The sequence below is a fragment of the Nelumbo lutea genome, chromosome 6, assembly GCF_056320005.1.
Source record: "Nelumbo lutea isolate HS-2025 chromosome 6, American lotus-T2T, whole genome shotgun sequence".
Taxonomy (NCBI): domain Eukaryota; kingdom Viridiplantae; phylum Streptophyta; class Magnoliopsida; order Proteales; family Nelumbonaceae; genus Nelumbo; species Nelumbo lutea.
In genome coordinates, this window is record NC_142689.1 from 28,208,835 (window position 1) to 28,232,566 (window position 23,732).

At 40.1% G+C, this 23,732-nt stretch overlaps 1 protein-coding gene across 1 annotated transcript in view; it reads right to left on the reverse strand.

The window, feature by feature from the left end:
• LOC148848203 (phosphatidate cytidylyltransferase 4, chloroplastic-like) overlaps positions 1-15,085 on the reverse strand; it is a 42,039-nt gene extending 26,954 nt beyond the window's left edge. The window contains exons 1-4 of the mRNA XM_088949885.1: positions 14,559-15,085; positions 14,024-14,328; positions 4,994-5,184; positions 1,564-1,688 (exon numbers count right to left, since the gene is read on the reverse strand). Of these exons, the coding sequence (XP_088806011.1) occupies positions 1,564-1,688; positions 4,994-5,184; positions 14,024-14,328; positions 14,559-14,828 (891 nt within the window). The 5' untranslated portion in view covers positions 14,829-15,085. The remainder of the gene's footprint in view (positions 1-1,563; positions 1,689-4,993; positions 5,185-14,023; positions 14,329-14,558) is intronic.
• Between the last annotated feature and the right edge of the window lie 8,647 nt (positions 15,086-23,732).

Genomic DNA, 23,732 nt, shown 5'->3' on the forward strand with positions numbered 1-23,732 from the left:
AAAAAAACTAAAAAAACAAAAAAAAAGAGCCAAAATTTTCAAAGCAAATAAGTCAAAAAATTATAAAACATAATATTAATAAAATTATAAACTTAAATTTTAAATAAATGTTTTAAAAAGCCTATTATCTAAAATTAAAATACATAAACATAACATGTAAAGCATATTCATATGAGAATTTAAAAATAAAATCAAACATATAAAACATCTTCAAGCATATAAAACCCACAATCTCTTTTTTCTCAATTACATTACTTCAAGTAGCTAATGTGGCATATTACATTCCTAATTCTACGAGCCACCTTTGTGCCACGCCCCCCGAGACAAGCCCAAACAAGTCCATGTTAGGGTCTTAAATTCTTAGTTTTCACATAAAATAATGATTGTATAGTTTTAATTGCTTTTTAAGAAGATATTTTATTATGATGAATGAATGGACAGTATTACCAAATAGGGGGTGAGGCGCAGCCACTAGACTCAAAAAAAGGAAAAAAGTGTCAAATTTTCAAAAGGCACACGCCTGTGTTGAGGCGCAAGGCGCACCAGGCATGCGCCTTTTGAAAGGGCTGCACCTAGGACCTGGGCGAGGCGCCTACCCTAAAATGTGCCTCACCTGTGTGCCTAGGCACGCCTTCGAAATCACTGGCCTATTCACACTTTCCTTTTCTGTTGTGTTTCTAGACCCTAGATCTGACAGTAGGTTACCAAGATCTACATCTAGGGTTCTGCCTTGGGTGTAGGTACCAAGGGAGATTAGTTGATGCCCTACTAGACCTCTTTTGCAGACAGTAGCCATCCGGCTGCTAGAGAGATCTGATTTGAATCAAATCTAGATGCTGAATTTAGGAGACTAGTCCAAGGATCGACCCCTGTTTTAGGGATTAGGTGCTGCCAGTTGAGAACAGTTGAGGAGTGTTATTCCTTGAGATTAGTAGTCACTGGTTGGAGAAATCAGATTCATTTTTTGTGCTCAAACCCTCAACAGTCCAAGGTTCTCAGATGCTGCAAAAATTTTCTTGTTTTGGAAGGTTAAAATGCCTTCAGTTTTTGGGGAAGTGGCCTCCAAAGACAATAGATAGGGGTGAATCTGCTAATCTTGAGAATACAAAGATACATAGACTACAGATCACACATGTGAAGTTTGATGAGTATAATTGCAGAGAGTGAATAACACCCTCCTACTCACCCTAGTCTATAATTTCAGTGCACAGTCCCAATCTACATAGCCTACAACAATTGTTCATAAATTTCCCCAATTCTACATTCTTCTTTACACCAGATTTGATTGTCTTTTGCCAACAGAATACAATGATTTTAAAAATGAAGCAATGAAGCAAATTTTAAAAGCCAGAGAACATTTGGTTTAATGGTAAAATCTCAGGCTGACAAGCGTGAGAATGTGGGTTCAAGACCCCAGCTGGGACCAACATTGGGTAATGGCCTTTTAGTGCAGAAACTATATATACTATTTTTTAGAAATATTATCTCAACCACAAAATGTGGGCATTCCATAGATTTAACCGAAAGGTCAAGTCATGTTGGTCAATGCCATAAGCACAATACCTTTCCACCCAGAAAAGCAAATGTATCTGCTGCAATTATACTGCTAAAAGAAATCAAGGTTGCCACAAGACCAACTGTCCAATGAGCTTGACCACCAAGAAGAATGGACCAAGTGGCTCCTATTTCTGCCAAAAATAAACTGGTTAAAAACCAAAATTTAGTAAATGGACAAATGAAGGCCCGCTAGAATATGGGAACACATAAAGAATAGCAACATGCACACTAAAGGAAAATAATATAATACAAATAATGAAGGCATATCTATGACCATATGATAAAAATGAGAATGTTTCAGTTGTTTGGTCAGAAGACCCTGAGTTCACTTCCATTGTTTGCCCTCTACTTCTTTGTTTTTCCACAATGTCTAACATGTCATTAAAAGTGCCCACACATTGTCTTCTATTTTACGTTTTTTCTTCTTTTTTTCTGCTCTGTTTCAATTGTTTGTTTTGTTTCTTCTTTGTCCGTGAGAGTGTAACCATGTCTCTGAAATCAAGAACCTGCAAGATTCAGAAATAATGGATTCTCTTCCTGGTGACTATGATAATATTGAGTTCCCACTTCCCAGTTCCAAAAACTGTGAATGAAAACTATCCGATGGTTTTGGAATATTTTGGTATCCCATGTGCCACTTTGGACCACTTTGGATTCTCAGAGATCTGAGAGCTTTTGCACCTCACACACTGAAAATCACCTCAGTTCTGATATTGGTGTTCATGTTGTGGAATGTTTCTCAGCAGATAGTCAACATTCTGTCTATGTCCAAAAGAAAGATAGTCCCCCAAGCAGTGTTTCAGCAAACAGGTCTCCTGCTTCAATTCCTCTAAGCTCTTTCTGTGATGATCCAGGGGTGCAAAATCTCCTAAGCAGGACCCGAATTCACCTCTTAAGGAGAGGAGAGCAGATATTCTAGAGAAAGTTCTTCGGGTGGGGTACCAAGTAATCCAGTTTCACAATCTCTTCTGAATGTAAAAGTTGAACCAGGCCCAATAGTGGTTCAACAGAGATAGCAGACATGTACATGAAAAGCATGCAGCAATTTACTAAATCTTTGGCCAAGACGAAGCTTCCAATGGACATTGAAAATAGAAGCCCCAGTTCTAGAAAAACCAATTCTAGCTCCAACTAAAAATTACCTTCACCAAAGACCACTGGCTCGAGTGATTTACGGAAGTAGCGCTTTCTTCTAAACTTAGTTTGATCAGCTCTGAGACACAGGTGGCATTAGGTTTTAGAATCAAACACTAATATTAGTCGTGAGCTTTATAATTTAGAGGGGCTTTACCTTTGTATATTAGGGTATTCCTCTTTTTTTTTTTAAATGGGAGCCTGTTACACCAAAAAGGGAAAAGGACAAGTGGACAACCTAAAGCATCTAAAAAAATAATATAATCTAGGGGTTTTAACTGTTCAGTCCACCCCTAGAAATCTTAGCTCCACCCTAGGGGTGAATGAATCCTGACCGTGGATTGATGCCAAATCCACAGGCAGGATGCATTTTATAGAGGAGGGGGCTACTAGTAGACTAGGAGGTGGCTGTAATTTCAGATTTCTGAGGGGGATTTACAGTCTACTTATCCCTATAATCTAAATCTCTATGACAACTTCTCTCAGCTGCTACTTCTCTTCTATGACCTTCGTTTGCTATCCAGGCCACAGCCTGATTGTCTTTTTTGTGGATGTGGTTGTACGTGACTTCAAGATCTCCTTCTCTTGCTAGCCTCCCGCATTCCTTGAGCATGAGTTGACAATTACATGATGATGAACCCAATCCTTTTCAGCGCTTCAATTGTGGTCTTTGACTCTCCTTCTATTATCACCTTCATAGCTCCAGCAAACACAGTTAACCTATGGGCTTCAAGGCATGCTCTCATGTCAGCCACTGGTATTGAATAGATCCCAATGGGACCCGTTTTCATGTTAATTATCTTGGCAGTGGAATCTCTTGTAATACAACCAAAAGCACAGTTACCCTCCCTATCTATAGAGGCATCAAAATTTATTTTAATCATATCTGTGTCTGGTGAGATCCATTTAGCCAAAATATTAGGGAATTCTTGGTGTTGGGAAAGCATGACTTCTATGTTTTACAAGCTTCTATCTATTACAACTGCAGTCACTATGAAATTATGAATGCAATTATTCTATTATCTTCCTCTGTTCTTTTTTATGCTATATTTGTTATTTTTCCTGTCTTTTTATCTTATTGTTGTTTCTTCTGTGTGTGTGTGTGTGTGTCTTTTGGTTTGGTGCTATCTTATGTGGCTTTAAGCTCAGGTTTTGTGTATTCTGAATTCGATAATTGTTGGATTGTATATCATTCGAACTTAACCACCAGGCTAACATGTCATCAAATACTGTTATATTTGAAGCCACATTCACTTGGATATGCAAGACATAATTCCAGATTAGGCATGGCAATGCACTGAGGTTTTTCTTATTTAACCATTTTTAATAACTCGGTATAAACCAATTCTCTGTAAGAAAAAAAAAATAGCATCTTTACATTTCAAATCTTTGAATGTGATTGATCGTTGAAAGTTGAGCTATTCTTCTTATAGGATATAGAAGTTTAGTAGGATACCAAGTTCCATCAGGGTAAGATGCAATGATGTACCTCTTACAATTTAACCCTTATCTTAGTATTATTATCATGGGTTCTAAAGTGCATGCACACTCTCAAGTAGGTTGTCTGTTGAGCACTTCTGGTCCTTCAATAAGTTAACAAACCATTACTGGACAGCTCTCATATCTCATTAAATATAACTTGAACTCCCCCCACCCAGTGACCTAGACCTGCTTCTATTTCTAATTCCATATACTTGATTAATAGTTACAACCCCCACAGCCCATGCTGATTGAGCTCCTATATTGAGGGCAAAATCCAGTAGCCACGTGCATAGGCACTTATTATCTTATAGAACCAAATATTGATTATTGATATCATGTCATCTGAAACGATGGTTCGTTACAAGTGCCTCTGAAAATTATGCACCCTCATCAATATACTCACCTAGTGCTTTTCCACTAGGTTGCTGTTGTACTGTAGCCCCTTTTATCAATAAAATCTTTACTTTACCTTCTCAAAAAAAAAATGATGTCATTTCAGATTTCAACAACTAATGCAGAGTCACTAAAACTAAAAATGCTTTTTTGGATAGATAACTAAAATAATATATAATTATACTACTCTTAGTAAGCACATCATAGTGTGCTTATGTGAAAAGGATGCAATATGAAAATGGTTTATCACCCATGTTTTTGCCTTTATCACATTTATGCTATATATTGCAGTATTAAAAATTGTTAACAGCAGAATATGGATATACTTAGAAGTGCACTGTACAAACCATTCTTAAGAATACTACATGTACACTATTTGATTATGGATAATATGACATAAGCAAGTAGAATGAAAAACAAAACTTACGGGTATTTAAGGCAGGAGCTGCCAAACCGCAACGAAGCTTAACCCAGAAACAAGGAAGATAACCACAATAGAACAACCCAAACATTGCACTGCTCAACTGAGCAAAACGAGGATTTCCTCTCTGTAAAAGCAATGACATTGCAACAACAAAAGCAGCTGATGTCACAGAAATGTCTATGTGACCAAAATACCTGACAATCCATTCAAAATACTAATCAGCCATAGGGAATACCCCATTTGAGTTCATGTTTGTAGCATGAGAAAACTATACATGAGAAGATGGAATTGTGTTTCCCTCATCAAAATTTCTTACCCAAAAAGTGTTTCCTTTACTGACTATAAGAATGTTAAGTATAATTTGATATCTTATAATAATCTGTTACAAAGATCTGGGTGCAGGTGTTGTGTCTGGGAGTCAGGCCCTTTGGATTCTGACAGCAAAATCTTTGGATATGGGAACTCGGTCACAATAGGTTCACAATTTGTAATAAATGCATGAATATGATAAATAGGACTAATAAATATATAATTTCTAATCAAGCAAGCTATGTCTAATAATCTAGATGTATTATTATGCATATCCAAAAACAAAATATCAGCAACAAAAGGATGCAATAAATGAATTTGCAACACAAAGATACATTTAAAGAGAGGAGAGAGAGCGAACTTGCAGTAGAACACTTAAATACTCAAAATATAATAACATATTGGGAACCTATAGCAAATGAGGTTAAAGAGGCATTTCTGGCTGGAAATTGCATGCATTCAACATTTACATTCTGGTTATAGTATCTTTTAATAACATTAGGTAAAATGTGCACATGATTGGGTTAATCACTATGCTGGCTGTTACAGTGTTACTAATAACAAAAATGTGGGTCAATCAGATTGGGAATTGACCCTTCTCTTTCAATTGTTATCTTCCTCCATGTCTCTCTTTTCTTCTTCCTTCTTTTTCTTCATTCCTGCACTTGTTGCAGGGGTCAGAACAATGTTTAATATTTATATATACCCCAATCCCATAGCCACATCCATGTTATGTCATATTCAATATGGGTACTTTCAATGGAATGAAGGGTCTGGGTGTTACAAACTTAAACAAGCAAAAAAGTATTTGAAGATAATTCCACACCAAAATATAGATAAAAGTCCTTGCATGTTGATATGAAAACAAAGAAATCCTTTTGATTCATTAAATAAACCATAATGCGAAAAATAACACAAAGTGAAACATCAGTCAGCATGGCATGAAGTAGCAAATTTTAGGATAAAAATCATGAATAAAATGGTTAAAGATTGGAAAAAGGAATATATGGAAATAAGGGAAAAGAAGGTAAGCTTCTAGGTAGTTCTTCACAACTCAAGTCCTAAACTAATGAAATAAATTTCAACCATGAAAAACATTTCCATTGAGAACATCTCCAGACACAATATGTTTAAAGCCATCAATTATCTTAATGCTGGGCCCAATGGAAACAACCTTTGCTCCCTACAGATAATCTTTGTTGTGTACTTATCTATGTATTGTCCACAGGGACATTATTGTCATTTTCATGTTTTGTTTATTAGCTGTACTGTCACCCTAATATAATCTAATAGAGGTGCTGCCAGCACCACTTTTAGCCCTCACTCTCTTCTCTCTTCTCTCCCTCTTCTCTGCTTCTCTCTCTCTCTATTTGACTTCGATAATATGGTATCAGAGCGGGTGGGGTCCTGAAAAGCAGATCAAGATTTTTTTTTCCTCCTGACTTGTTCTCTTAGATTTGAAGATATCTACAGTTTACAGATCTGATCTGAGACAACCGTAGGGCCCCCTCCCTTTCTTTTCTTTTCTTTTTTTCTTCTTGGTTGTGTGCCAAGAAAACCCAGAAATTTAAATCTGATACTGTGAAGGAGATTAGAAATCCCCTGTGGATCATATGATCTTTCTGTGACGAGGAAAGTATCCTCAGTAGGTTTTGTATGACCTTGTAGTGTGGAGAACACTGTGGACTGGTGCTGCCACTGCAAAGCTTTTGTGGGTCTGTTTCGTACAATACTGTGTTTGTACAGACCTGGGAGTACCCAGATCAGTGCTAGGAAGGTTAGGAAGGTACTGTTTGGCGTACAGAAATTTTTTCTAGAGATCCTGTGAGAACCAAAGCAATAGGGTGCAGTTCCAAATTGCCTCTGATGACAGTGCTACTTCTGGTGCTACATCTGGACAGGGAGGACTGAACAGCAACATTGACCATGTGAATTTTCCAATGTCCATTACCGCCCTCGATAGAAGTAATTATTTGCATGGTCCAGAGAGATGAAAGCTATATATTACGGCTTGGGGGAAGATAGGTTACATCAGTGGAACAGCAAAAGAACCAAGGAATGGCACTGCTGAAACATGATAGGTAGAATCAGGAGAAGTGGAGAACTGCTTAATTATGTCCTGGCTTCTCTCTACCATGTCACCATCAATCAAACAGAATTTTATGTGGGCAGAGACAGCATATGAGATTTGGGACCAGGAGAAATCTATGTATTCTGAACAAAGGCATTACGCTAGAATCTATCAGTTGCAAACAGTCTTCTACATGCAAACAGGGGGAATGAAGTTTATCAGCCTACTATTCTGCCCTCTCCTCCATTTGGAAGGTACTATCAAAGCATTGAATGGAAGAGTGATAAGAATGCTAAAGCCTATAAAGCCCTTGATTCTCAGCAGCATGTGCTTGCCCTTTTACCTGGGCTGAATTCAGTATATGAGCCTATTAGGGTTCAAATATTAGGTAGTAAGGACCTCCCTTCCATCAATGAAGTGTATGCCTTGATACAACCTGAGGAAAGTAGGAGAAATGCAATGAATAATTCAGAGAGAAGCAGATTGTTCTTGCTGCAAGGAGTGTTAAGAATACCGATAAGAAGAATGATTTTCAAAAGAAAGGGGATGAGAAAGATAAATTGTAGTGCACTCACTGTCAGTGACCCAGACATACCCATGAAACTTGCTGGAACCTAGTTGGAAAACCTAAGTGGGCTCAAGAACTGAGTAAAAAATCAGCACTGGAACAGAACAAAAAACCAAATCCTCAGTATCAGGATCGTTCCTCTAGTCAGAAGAAATCTGTCTCTGCAAATGTGGCTTCTCAGGAGCAAACAACTGGTTCTTCTATGAACACATCTCAAGAGTACTCTTCTCGTTCAGATCCCAAGGAAGACTTCATCAATGCCTTTTGTGACCATATGGAACTATATGGTAGGGCCCTTCGACAAATGGATTCTAGGCCCAACCCCTCAACTTCCTTCGCCTCTATTTCAGGTAACATTGTCTTTGCTTTCCATGTTTTCTCCCAGACTTCGGAATCACCATGGATTATTGATTTCAGAGCCTCCAATCATATGACCGGTAATTCCTCTTTGTTTCAGTCCTATACCATTCTTTCTAGCAGAGAAAAGGTGAGACTTGCTTATGGCTCTTTCTCTTCTATAGCTGGTCACGGAACTTTCTCTCTGCCATTTGGATTTGCTCTTTCGGATGCGCTCCATGTTCCTAACTTATCTATTAACTTGTTATCTATTAGTAGCATTACCCGTTCCTTGAACTGTTCAATGACCTTTCTGCCTCATTCTTGTGTTTCAGGATCTGGCCTCTGGGAAGACAATTGGTAGAGGAAACTTGGTAGATGGTCTCTACGTGCTGGAGAATAAAGCTGGTCATGTGGTTACAGAGTCTATGAGTCAGTCCCTTGCGAGTCGTGCTTACGTGTGGCACAATTGTCTTGGTCATTTGTCTTTTGAGTCTTTAAAAATTTTGCTTCCTGAATTGTTCAAGTCATGTCAATGTCTGAGTTACAATGTCAAACATGTTAGTTAAGTAGGCATTGTAGAAGCTCATTTCCAATGAAGAAATAAAAGATCAGATTTTCCTTTTCACATTGTATATTTTGATGTGTGGGCTCCTATTACTATCCCCTTCGAGACTGGCTATAAATATTTTATCGCATTTATTGATGACTATACTCGCTACACATGGGTTTATCCAATGCGTTCAAGAGAAGTACCAATGATTGTGCAAGATTTTCAACGTATGATTTTCAACCAGTTTCAAATCGAAATACAACCCTTTTAGTCTAACAATGCAAAAGAATATTTTCATAGTGATTTGATAGAATTTTTTACTTCTTGTGGTACTCTTCACCGAAGTTCATGTGCTAGAATCCCCCAACAAAATGGGGTTGCAGAACGGAAGAACCAAAATCTGTTGGAAGTTGCTCGGGGCATGTTGTTACACATTAATGTTCTCAAGTGTTTCTAGATAGATGTTGTTTTGTCTGCTGCTTATGGTATCAACCGCATGCCTTCTTGATTGTTAGAATACAAAGACCCCACACCAACTCTTGTTTCCCAAGGCTTTGTTATTTTCTATCCCCGTGCATGTCTTTGGATGTGATGTTTTGTTCATGATTTGTCCTCCACCCGTGGTCAGCTTGATGCCAAGGCCGTTCCTTGTGTCTTTCTTGGTTATCCTTCCTCTCAAAAGGGCTTCAAATGCTTTGATCCTATTTCCCATAAGTATTATATCTCTATGGATGTATCATTTTTTTGAATATGAACCCTTTTTTCCTGTTTCTCCTTAGGGGGAGAATAAGGTTGAGGAGAAACCCACTCAGGTTTTGCTTCCTCCTCTTCCTGATCCTCCTCCTCTCTGTGTCTTCCTCCATCGTTACAAGGATCAGAAAAGTTCAAGAGCCGTGGAACAGCCTGAAACCATGCAACCAATATCATCAGACTCTCTAGGGGTAGATCTACTATGGCCAGGTATTATTATCCCTATTGATACCCCTGATCCTATTACCGTTGACATTTCTATTGCTAGTGATGTTGACCTTCCTATTGCTAAGAGGAAGGGTGTCAGGTCATGTATCACCAATCATCCTACATCATATTACATTTCATATGAAAATATTTATCCCTAAAAGTGTCACGGAGGCTCTATCTATTCCTGAATGGATAGATGCAATGAAGGAAGAGATTGATGCATTACATAAGAATGGTAATGTGGGAATTGGTGGATCTTCTAGAAAGAAAAGAACCAGTAGGATGTAATGGTTGTTCACAGTAAAACGATCGATTTTACAGTGGTAATTTTTACAGAACCGATCATTTCTAGACCCACAACTGAAACGATCAGCTCTCGAGACAATTATGTCTGACCCAACGGATCCAATTATAATAAATAAGTAAAAATATATATGTTTAATATATTAAATATTATATATATAATTGATTTATATATTATACGTATTCCGAACCAATAATAACCTGGACACTATATCAGGACCCGGAACCAACCCATCTGTTCCAATTTCTGGAACCAGAACCGTCCCAATCTGTTTAGGTTTATCGGGTCGAACCCGACCCTTTGATAGCCCTACATGGTGTTGTAGAGATCCTGTGGATAAAGAACCTATTGAAAGAATTGGGTTTTGATGTCAATGGCCCTATGCCACTTTACTACGACAACAAAGCCACCATTAGCATTGCAGCCAATCTAGTCCTACATGATAGAACTAAGCACGTTGACATTGATAAACATTTTATTAGAGAAAAGCTTGAAAGTGGGGAAGTGTGTACACCTTATGTTAGCTCCAAAGACCAACTAGCACATGTACTTACAAAGGGTCTTCACCACTTGAGGTGTAATAAGCTTTGTGACAAGTTGGGCATGATAGATATCTATGTCCCAACTTGAGGGGAAGTGTTGCGTACTTATCTATGTATGGTCCACAGCGGCATTATTGTCTTTTTAATGTTTTGTTTATTAGCTGTACTGTCACCCTAATATATAATCTAATAGAGGTGCCACCAGCACCACTTTGGCCCTCACTCTCTTCTCTCTTCTCTCCCTCTTCTCTTTTTTATTTTTTGTTATCAATAACCAGAATTTTATTAGTTGATACATAAAAGAGCATACAGCAACCAAGGGAAGGGATAAATTCTCTTAACCCTCTTCGCTTCTCTACTTCTCTCCCTCTCTCTCTCTCTCTCTCTCTCTTTGACTTCAATAATAATCTTGAAGCATCATTTTTTGACAAGCAACAATATATCATGCATTTATTACTTGAAGCACCAAATTATGAAGATGCTGTCAGGATCTCACAAGGATGGTAGCATTGGAAGGAGAATTCAAACTTCATAATGCAAGATCAACCAAAAAGGAAAGGTTGTATTGAACCATTAGTGGTATCAAAAAAATGGAAAGAAGAAAAGTAAGGAAGAGGAAGAAAAGGAAAAAAGAGATGGATAAAGTGTAGAGTCAGTACTTAGCTCCAACCATTAGACTGTCGTCTCACTGACAAAGGAGGGTGAAGATGAAATCTCATCATCATAGAGAACAGGCACACTTCTTAAGCAAAGCAAGCAAATGCAGAATTTTTTCTTGACCTAGTGTTGTGCTTCCAGATCCTTAAACTCTCAGAAGCAGATACATGGCAAGGATGGTGGTATGGAGAACAGAGGTCAAGGAAGAGGGAGATAGGTTGGGCAATGAACTGCTCAAGTTTATAATTTTAATTGGTGCAGAGTTGCTTCTGTTACTCTTTGTTTAGGCACCTATTCTCATTGTTGGTTTCAGATTGAATTATTTTCTTGGGTTTAAGGGTGGCTTTTTGGAGTGTTGTATTTTCCAGGAGATGGTGCCTAGTTTGGGGTGACTGGGCTGTGGTTTGTCTGGGCGATTTCATTGGTGCTTTATCTTTTGAGGACTGATTTGGGAAAGTCCCGTTTTCAATACATTAAGGACATCCCTAGTGAAAAGACAAGATACCTGATGCAGTAAGGAAGAAGAAAAAGAAAGTGCTAGTTTGGGATTTGGAACCTCCTTAGAAAAACTGGGCTTCCAATGCATGGGATCCACAAGGATTCTATGAGTCCCACTGCCACTAGCCTAGACAATCTTTAGAGGGGGTCATAACCAAGAGGTTAATGGTCTTGGGGTATTGGAATGATCAATAGTTTAGAGGGTTCTTAGAATTTTGAAAAATTCAAGTTGTAATTACATTACATTTCTTTTGGCTTTTTTTCAGGGGTCAAAACTTTTCTGTTTTGCACAACTTTAGTGTCATCAGATAGGTTATTGAGTTATCCATACAATGAGACAAATATCGTTATATCATGTAAATTTGATATTTTGTGAAAGAGTTTTAACTGTTTTATTTATAGAGTGTCAATCTGTACTGTGATTTTAGTCTCTTTATTTTTTGGGTTTAGTTTGGTTTTACTTGGATATTTTGAGAATTAATACAATACATTACCTATTTCCAACTAAAAAAAGAGCCAACCTTGGATGAAATTAGAGTCTTTGATGAATAAAATTTTGATTTAGTAAATCCTGGTTGTAGCCAGGTATTTCTCTCTTCTTCTATCTTTTTCTCCTCTCTCCCACTTGGTTCTTCCTCTAAGCAAGCTATCTCTGCTCTCTACTCTAACAGAAAGAGTTATTTTTCTTTCTAATGTTCTGCTTATTCTTTGGTGGACAACAAACTGTCTACCTGCTAAGAACCACAACAAATGCTAATAGTTTGATCCTACTAAGAACTCCACATGGGGATCAAAATATTACAAAGTGTCATTTCCTTTTAAAATCAGCTTCCATTTCTAAGGTGCTGAAATACAAAACTAACAGGAAATTCTTACTATATGTGTTCTTCACATGCTAAAATGAAGAGACCCATACTAGTTCATCATTTTTGCTGTGAGGGCCATCAATCTCTTGCATTTCTGATTCCTTGAAAGAATGACAAGTAGCATGGTAGAACTTCTAGATGACAGGAATAAGAATCTAATTTGTGATCTCCTTTTTGCTTTTTGTAGGACTGTATGGAATAATATGTAGATAAAACTTCCAATTCAAATCAGGATTGACTCTCCAAAGCATTTGAGAAGACCAGATTGACTTAGACTTTGCTGCCATTTCTTTGACTTCTTCAGATGTATTTAGTTGATTAGTCAGTGAGTTCACATCTTTTATAGGGTGAAGACCAGATTGACTTAGACTTTGCTGCCATTTCTTTGACTTCTTCAGATGTATTTAGTTGATTAGTCAGTGAGTTCACATCTTTTATAGGGTTGAAAGCCTCTTCAAAGAGTCTTTTGCTGATCACCCTCATTATCTAATTGACAAGAACTAGTTGGACCTCTGAAGTTTTCGAGGAGCTCAATTTTAGTGGCATTCTCAAGCAAAGGTGTAGGCAGAATGAATCTTAATTTACTCAGAAGGTTAGCTTCTCTCAATGGGTTAAAGGGTCTCTAGAGACTCATCCTCAGTTGATTGCACAATGAAAGATAGAGGCACTTTGGGTTAAGTTTGGACTCTGGATCAATGGCAACATAGTTTCAAGACAAGTCAATATCATTAAAGAAATCGAAACAGTGGCCTCTCCGAAGAAAATTTGATTCTCTTGGCTACCAGAGGAGCCAAATGGTGTAGCACAATCTCTTATGAAAGTGTACCTATCAGATTGCATATATAGTAGAGGCTTAATCGTCCTTTGTAATTTTCACCTTTAGTCGCGTCCTTTCTTTCTCTCTTTCCTTTTCCTTTCCTGGACAAGCTCTTTACATCTCTTTCTTGCTTTATTCAGTAAATTCTCTTCATCATCAATTAATTGGAAGAAGAAAAAGAAAGAAACTGAAATGGGAGTTTGGGGTAGGGGTGGGAACTCTATCGGGTTCAGTCTAGATCATGTGTCTGAATTTCTCCTATGACCTCCATGAATAAGCATTAATTCTATATTATGTAACAGCAAATTACTTATTAGTGTACACCAGCTGTAAATCTAGTATTTCAATCGGAAATTTTCTGTAGATTCCAAAATATATCATGTCCAACTAGGTATTATGGCCAAAAATAGTTGTTAAGGTTCAGAGGTTACGAACGCTATTAAAGGAAGATGTAAAGGAATAAACCTCTGAAAGAGCTTGATTGTGATCTCAATGACAACAGGAAAAAAAAAAAGTTAAGGCACATGAAAATATCCTACTAACAGAACTTACAGTGTCAATATAGGCATGATGGCACAGAAAACAGAGCAAGCCCGCGATACATATCGAGGAGGAGGCGTCATCCCTTTTGCAATACCATTGCTCCTTACAAGTTCAAAATACTCACGTGCACCGACGAAAACAGCAGTAGCCAGGGCCACCGTAAAAACCCATCCTCCGGCTAAAACAACACCCCCAACGGAAATTCCAATCCCAAGTCCAAAAACAACCCGTTTTTTCAACTGACTCCCTTTTTGTTGTTGTTGCTCCGGTACCAAACCTTCCATCCTCACTGGATTATGGCCTTTGTCAACTTCCTACAGCATGCCTATCTCAGTAATTCCATTCATTGTACAAGCGGCATACTAAAAGAAAGGAAAATACAAGCCAAAACTATTTGTAACTACTATTAAAAATGAGCAGACAATGGTGAGAAAAGAACAAAGACAGAATCCCAGATAAAATCAACACATGTTCGAAGAGAAAAAAGTGAAAATTAGCTAAAAATTCTAAAGAACATCATAAGGTTCAGCACTCAGAAATACACCTCTCGGACATCTCCTTCGTCGACGTGATTTGGTTCAGCTCTGGCAACGGCAGTAAGTACCCGGCCACGTGCGGTGATACCAAATCTCGGGCGAAGCCGAATAATGCTTCTCGATCCATCAGAAACCACTCTCAATTTCGATTTAGATGAAGGATGAACGAATACTAGGGTTTTCGAGGACGGGCGACATCGGCAAGCGCAAAGCATAGTGGCGGAGAGTGGAATGAAATTGCAGCGGTCGATGTCGATATATGACGCCATTAAATTCATTCTGCTCACGTCTGAAACAATCGCATATTCAATGTTCTAAAGGAGCCCGATGCCGAATTTTAGGAAGGAATGAAAAAAAAAAAAAAAAGACTAGAGAATAGAGATCCCGTGAATTATGTTTTTGTGGAAACTGGAGACTGGAGATAGAGATGATTGTGTGGCGATCAAAATTGAGAGGTGCCAAACTGTAGATAACCACCGAGACACAGACACAGTCCCGCTCGAATCAACAACAATTACGAAGAATTATTGATAATGAAAAGAAGGAACCACAGGGACCTCGTACTTTGGACTGGGCCACTGAGGTAGTGAGGTTAGCCCCCGGCCCGGTACCAGTTTCATGTGACTGGACCTGTTAATGGGCGGGTGACCGAAAGGGCTGGTCCGGCCCGGCCCGTTCTAAGTTGGGTTTTAACAAAGTTTTAAGCATGCAGATTCGAGCTCTAAACATTGGGTCCGACTATTTCTGGGCCGGACTCGGGTTTTTTAAATAAACTCAGACCGATAATATTATATATACAATAAAAATATAATATAAATAATTAATATATTATATATTATATATTAATATTAATAAAATTAATAGCAAAATAAATAATATATATTATAATATATAATATATTATTAATATAATTAATACATTTTAAATACCTATCAAAATTGGGCTTTAGGTTCGGACCCAGGATTCCTTTATACAGGGCCAATCTCAGCCTCAAGATCTAAACCCAATGGTCAAAATAGCCTCAAGCTCAAACCTGATCCTTCTTTGTTTATAAATAAACAAAGCCAGCCCGAACCCAGACTGGCCCATGAAAAAGTCTCATCCGAAACTCAACATCCTATGATCAAGAGTCTCAACACCCAGGCCGGGCTGAATTTTTATATTGGGTTATAATTCATAACAGCATTACAGCATTTTGAGCTGTGCAGGCCCAATACTTGCACAGCCTGCTTCTATGGGACCGACAGGACAGCGCATCCAGGCTAGAGGCCGGCTTTAGTCAGGGCAAATTCATGTCCATACCATTTTAACAGCCTTTTCCAATCTAATATTGGGAACATCTTTCCATGAAATAAAGCATATTCTCAATACAAGGCAGGAAAGGTTGCCCGAACAGAGTTTGCCCTGACTGAAGCCGAACTCTTCAGACTAACCCATGTAAGTCAATGAAATTAAATTTTTAAGACCTAAGACTTAGTTTGGGAGGAATATAAATGTGAATATGTAGAGTGTAAAATCTTATATTTTTGTATTATTTTACATATATTTGTATAATACACATTTGCATTTGAACTCTTTCCAAACTCAGCTTAACGTTTAAATCTAGATCTTTATTTAGTATTACAAATATGCATATATTATATAATAAATATATTATATACATTATATATATATATATATATATATTATATTGGTTACATATGATACATATATTATAATATAGAAAAATCTATAATACCAGAAAAGTTTTGACTTTTGACCAATCAGAAGCCTTGTGAATTTTGATGAAAACTCATATGATTGATTACCAATTTTATAATATTGGTTGATTGACGATAAGTTTTCTGAAATTATGTTTTTTATCATCATAGTCGAACCCTATATTAAATCCATGTCAAATCAGACTGTATATTTAAGATTTATAACATCAGGCCCAATCCAAATCATGGGCAAACTGGGCCCAATGAAAAACTTAGGCCGAAGATTGAATATTTTGGGGCCGAGCAGGCCATAAAATGCCTAGGCAAATTAGATCATCCTACCCTACACCATGAGAATGAGAACATATAAATGTCCAAACATTATTTTTGTCACAACACAGTACCGTATTGAAAATATCTCTTCATGTATAAAACATATAAGTATGAAAATATTCTTAATAACGGCTCCGAGAGACTGAAGATGATGTAAGGATAATTTTGCGAGGACCAATCATACATCAGGAACATCTTCCCGTGAATGACAATATACAGTATGAGAAAATTTTTTCATGTGTGGCTAAAGTCTTGTAGGTGGTTATCTTTTTTTATAATGGTAAATAAAGGAATTAATGTTTTTTAACGCTTTTTTATTCTGAATAACCTTACTAGCATGGTCCACGGGCTGTAGTGCCAAGCTGTGTCAAGCACCTGGAGCTGGGGTCCACCCATATGCTGGCATGACCTGCAGCCCATAAGGGCTTGTGTCACTATGGCCCATATGCCTAGTATGTGGCACAACACATTGTAACCCCCTCTCTTTGCAATAGCTATTTTAGCTGAATCCAAGGTTACTTTTTGCTGTAAATGCGAATTGATGTAAAATGCTACCGTTAGTTTATATTTGCATGTGTTTGTTTTCGACTTTTCGGTGTAAATATGGACCCCTGTAAAACTCCAATCCTAATTCGTATTTTTACGCAATTGTTTTCATTGTAAGTTTTCGATCAATAACCAATGCAAATGTATATTGGTAAAATTAATGTATTATTTATATCGATTATCACATTAAAATAAAAAAAAAAAAACTCTAACGGTCCACTAAAATTTTAAACCCATTGATTGAGTTTTTCATTGATGAACTTTCCACCAAAAACAAATGCATCCCAAATGACTTAGGTGTTCCCTATAACTATAAAGAGTTAGGGTGTGTTTGGTTTGCAAGAATAGGGGTTTGGAATCGGGCTATTTCGATTCCAACTGTTTGGTTAGGTGGAATTGGAATCTCATCCCATTCCAGAATGGCACTCCCCCATTTGAGGGAATGGCCATTCCCTGCCCCTCTATTGGGAATGCAATCTCATTCCTGCTGATTTTAATTCTCATTTTCATTCCTATCTGAACCAAACATACTATGAAAATGGACCATTCCAACAAAGATTTCGATTTCAATTACGAACTAAACAGACCCTTAGTTTTGGGAGAATTTTTGTATTTAGCCATTCAATGTCCTAAATCTTTTGGTCAAGTGATAGAGAAACTTTAAAAGGGAAAAACTTCAAAAAAGGAGATGGAACTTAAATACTTAATAATTGTACAAATTTTTTAATATTATTATAAATTTTGATGTTCAAATTTGTTTGTAAATTGTAATGTTGGTCATTTGTGATTTTTTTTCCAATTCCATTTAAAATTTTGGTTTTCAATCTTGTTACACTCTTTCATTCCAATTCCATTGTATTTTTTTATTCTATTATTCCACATGTACATAATTGTATACATTAACCAGTGTATACAATTGTGTACATATGAAATAATAAAATTAAAAAAAATACAATGTACCAAAATAGGGCAAATTTCTTAAACTACCCCTAAGGTTTAGGAAATTGACTAAGTATACCTCTAATATTTTAGTATTGTCTTAAAGTACCCCTATTGTTTTTTAACAATTGATGCACATTTCCCTTTCGGTTAAATCTCCATCTCAGACCATTTATATGTGACTTTATGTATTTGATTCAATTTTAAATTATACCCAAAATACATTTCCAGCAAACATCACTGTTCATCCTCATCCTCTCCGACCCCTCTCACTCTCTCTCTCTCTAAAGAGGGCAGGATGCAAGGTGGACTTCTGCCAGAGGCATTCTGCCAGAGCAATTCATACAGAACTGCATAGCACAGTTGCACCACACCTCAAAGTACTCAAAGTTTATTGGGTAAGCTATAGCGTATAGGCCTTCTTAAGGAACTTTGTTGCTGCATCATCATTTTGATAGCACAAGACACGCAAGAGACCAGTTGGACTCCATTGACCTGAAGTTGGTGGTAGCGGGAGCCTGGATTTGGCAGAAGAGACATATGTTTTCAGTGCCACACGTTTGAAGCACTCAATGAAGCTCTCTCTTTTGGCATCGTTGCCGTTTCCTGGTGCCACGGCACCAATTCAACGCCACATATGAAAAACGGTGTTCTAGGAAAGGGCCATATGTGTGGAACCATTTTTCCATAGAAAATGGTGCTCTAAGTCACGCCTTAAAAATCAGAAATGTATGGGGCTTGGAGCAATGCCAAATTTGGCATTTTCTGGAATTACGGCTCGCTATTGTCAATGGGGCAGTGATATAGTGATATAACATTGGATAATGGGTAGAAGTGCAAAAAACGTTTACTAGAGCATTGGTACCAAACAGAAAAAGTTGTTATTGCTCTAGGAAATGTCCTACCTGGCAGTAACGATTCAAAACAAAAAACAAGGAGAAAACAGTGCTTCCAACCCACACATCAGCAACACGGATGTTAGAAAATGATGGTGCAGTTGCAGCACCGATGCCAAACATATACCAAATTATCTGGTAACCTATCCCCATTGGACTAGAACAAATCTCTAAGAGCTTTGAAATCATCCTCAACTATTTGGGAATCTCTCAAGGAAAATGCATGAGAAGCGCCTCCTGCAAGAAGCACCAACAATACAAGAACCCTCAAAAGCTTTCGTTATTTCAGTAATCACACTGGTGTGAACCCTGTTATGAACTCTTTTCTGCTATGATCTCTAAGTTCTGCTCAAGTTCCTGAAGCAGAGGTTCAATCGTTGAGGATGCCGGTTCCCTAACATTAAATCAGGAAGCAATGCATGATGCATTGGTATTGGCATCTGAAGGAATTAATGCAAATAAAGTCTCATTGTAACTCGTAGGATTTCAATGGTAGATGCAGCAAATCTCTCCTTATTTGCCCTTGGGTTCCATACCTACAAAGATGTTTTTAGGATCCCTTTGGTTTGGGTTGGAGTGAGATTTGATGGTATTTTGATTGCAAAATAATTCACATCATCATCATCAACAACAAATGTAGAAAACAGTAGCATAGACAACAAGAATAATAGGTGATGAGGGCAGATTTGGCCCTCCAATGAATTGCGACATGTGGCATCCCGTGACAACTAGGCAACAACTTACCAAGTTGGTGTCTCACCCGGGCACCGGCCTGGCCGGCCTGGCACGACATGTACGCGGCCCGTGTGCTGTCTGGCGCGACATGCGCGACCTGGCCGACCTGGATCAACCTGGCACATGATCCGACCAGGCCGACCTAGCCGCCCATAAGACGCCCACCGATAAACTCGGCATGCATACCCCACGAGCTCGGTAGCTCACCAAGGAGCTCGCCAAAGAGCTCCCAAGGAGCCAGGCAGCTCGGCAGAGTTCGCCACAAGCAGCTCGGCATAGCTCCCCCGGGCAGCACGCCACTTGTAGGGTAGCTCGGTACAGAAGAGTAGTTTGACGTATCGTAGAAAGATTTTCTACTTGACAACCTGGCCCAGACACCGACCCGCCAACTGACACAGGCGCCGACCTAACAACCTGGCCCAGGCATCGACTTGGCCGCTTGACGCAAGCGCCAGCCTAACGACCTCGAGGAGTTCACCACCGTACCCCGGTTCTGATGGGATGTGATGAGTCTTACCGTTTGGAGGCTTTTCACCCACCTAACCCACGAGGACTCCAGTATATAAATACCTCATCCCCCAAAGGAAGGGGGAGGGAAAAAATGGAGGTAATCCCTGCTCTCTAACTCTCTCATTTCTCCAATATCATCTCCAAGCTCTCCACAATTAGAGTGCTAACTTAAGCATCAGAGAGTCCTCGCCGATAAAATACCCCCCGGGGGGGAGGGAAAAAAGGGAGGCAATCCATGCTCTCTAGCTCTCTCATTTCTCCAATATCATCTTCAAGCTCTCTACAATCAGAGTGCTAACTTAAGCATCGGAGAGTCTCCGTCGGGAAAATATCCTCAGTTCCCGTCGCCCACAAAGAGGAGGAAAATATGGAGTTCTCACAGGTCCCTCAGCTCCCATTGCCTACAAAGAAAGAAGATCACCTCATGCAGAGGGCAGTCGGGTTGCGCTGCACCAGGGAGCTCCACCATTCTCAGAGTCATAGGCCGCATAGTAGGGAGCTCGCCACCAAGGAGCCCATCACAAAGGAGCTCATCACCAAGCAGATCGCCACTAAGCAGCTCACCACCAAATAGCTCAGCACCTCACAGGTAGCTCGCCACCAGGTAGCTCACCACCAGGGAGCTCCTCACCAGGTAGCTTACCACCAGCGAGTTCGTCACCAAGTAGCCCACCACCATGCAGTTCATCACCAAGGCACTTCACCACCAGGTCAAATAACGAGGTACTTAGCCAAAAAAAATTGATACATCACAAAAAATTGGTACGTGACCAGAAACAGTTACATCAATTGGCGCCGTCTATGGGAACACGCTACAAAAAGCTAAGTTCTCATCCTACAAAAGCTAAGTTCTCATCTTACCAAAGCTAAATCCTCACTTTTTAGAAATTGAAGCTATCGCTTTATAGTTTACATTTTTTATGAATTCAAAGACTATGTAGGGAGCTAACAGACTAAGTAGCTCTACTAATCTTACTTTCAATTCAGATAAAGCCTCGTCAGTCCTCTTCGCAATGTCCCCCCTACAAAGATGAGCTCTTCGTGGCTTCCGCAGGAATTGGTGGCCAATAGACTACATAGGCGCCCTTACCGGTCGAGTCTTCCAAGGCTCTTGTGTGAGCTGGCGACCTAAAGTTAGTAGTGCTGCCCCCAAAGGTCGAGCTCCTAGTAGCTTCGTGTAGGAGTGGGTGACCAGCATTACGAAGCTGATGCAGCACAATCATAACTCGGCACATGGTCAATTCGGCACCTCACAGGTTGCTCAGCACCTAGTCAGCTCGGCACCTCACAGGTAAAGCCTACGGGCCACATTACTGCTTAAGACCCGGTCGCCTCTCCGGTATGGACAAAGTAAAAAAAGAGTAGACTACGAGTCACTCCCAAAAGCCTATGGGCCACATTACTACTTAAGACTCGGTCGCCTCTCCGACACGGGCAAAGTAAAAAAAGAGTAGACTATGAGTCACTCCCAAAGCCTACTGGCTACACTACTGCTAAATACCCAGTCGCTTCCTCAGCATGAGCAAAATCATCAAAAGTGAACTATAAGTTGCCCCCAGAGCCTAAGGGCTACACTACTGAACTGGCGGAGACCTCCTCACCTTACTGGTAGCTCGCCACATACAGGCAGCTCCGAAAGCCTAAGGAATTGGATCAACACTTATTAGCTCGTCGACTTACGGGCCAAGAGAAGAAATCTACTCTCTTCGCTAAGTTACTCTCAGCTTGGGAGTGGGGGGCAAATGATGAGGGCAGATTTGGCCCTCCATTGAAATTGTGACACGTGGCACCTCGTGACAACTAGGCAACACCCAGGCAACAACTTACCAAGTTGGTGTCCCACCCAGGCACCAGCCTGGCCAGCCTGGCACGACCTGCATGCGGCCTGTGTGCTGCCTGGTGCGGCCTGTGCAACCTAGCCGACCTGGATCAACCTAGCACATGATCCGACCTGGCCGACCTAGCCGCCCATAAGACGCCCACCGATAAACTCGGCATGCATACCCCACGAGCTCGGTAGCTCACCAAGAGCTCGCCAAGGAGCCAGGCAGCTCGGTAGAGTTCGCCACAAGCAGCTCGGCATAGCCCAAGGAGCTCGACATAGCTCCCCCCGGCAGCTCGCCACTTGTAGGGTAGATCAGTACAGAAGAGTAGTTTGGCGTATCGTAGGAAGATCTCCTGCCTGACAACCTGGCCCAGACACCGACCCGCCAACTAACACAGGCGTCAACTTGACAACCTGGCCCAGGCGCCGACCTGGTCGCCTGACACAAGCGCCAGCCTGATGACCTCGAGGAGTTCACCACCGTACCCTGGTTCTGACGGGATGTGACGAATCTTACTGTTTGGAGGCTTTTCACCCACCTAACCTCGTGAGGACTCCAATATACAAAGACCTCACCCCCCAAAGGAATGAGGGAGGGAAAAAAGGGAGGTAATCCCTGCTCTCTAGCTCTCTCATTTCTCCAATATCATCTTCAAGCTCTCTACAATTAGAGTGCTAACTTAAGTGTCGGAGAGTCCCCGCCGGGAAAATACCCCCAGGTCCTCTAATTTAGTTCTCGCAGATCCCTCAACTCCCATTGCCTACAAAGGAAAGAAGATCACCTCAGGTAAAGGGCAGTCGGGTTGCGCTGCACCAGGGAGCTCCACCATTCTCTAAGTCACAGGCTGCATAATAGGGAGCTCGCCACCAAGGAGCTCGTCACTAGGTAACTCACCACTAGGGAGCTCGTCACTAAGCAACTCACCACCAAGGAGCTCGTCACCAGGGAGCTCATCACCAGGGAGCTCGCCACTAGGTAGCTCGCCACTAGGCAGCTCGCCACCAAACAGCTCGACACCTCATAGGTAGCTCACCACCAGGGAGCTCGTCACCAGGTAGCTCACCACCAGGGAGTTCGTCACCAAGTAGCCCACCACCATGCAGTTCATCACCAAGGCACTTCACCACCAGGTCAAATAATGAGGTACTTAGCCAAAAAAAATTGATACATCACAAAAAATTGGTACGTGACCAAAAACGGTTACATCAATAGTTATGTTTCATTGAACTCCAGAGATGGGTTCTAATGCAACCGTTTCTGATCATGTATCATTTTTTTTTTGCTAAGTATCTCATCATCCCGTCTGCTCCCAGGTGGCCGATGACTCAGAGGCTGAAGCGGAGCTCTCTAGTGTAGTGCAACCCGACTGCTCCCTACAGGAGTTGATCTGCTCATCTTTGTGGACGACAGAAATTGAGGAACCCATCCTCCCTGCAGGACACGATCTACTCATCTTTGTAAACGGCGGACCTGATTGATCTGCAAGAACTGAATCAGAGAACCCGAGGGTGTTTACTCGATGAGCACACTCAGATGGCTAAGTCAACACTTAATAGCGAGCTGAAAATGATATTTAGAGAATGGGAGAGCTGAGAGCAGAGATTACGCATCATTTTCCATCCCTTCGCCCCTAGGGGTGAGACCTTTATATACTGGAGTCCTCGTGGGTTTGATGGAGCAGTTCCTAGTTTTCCGCT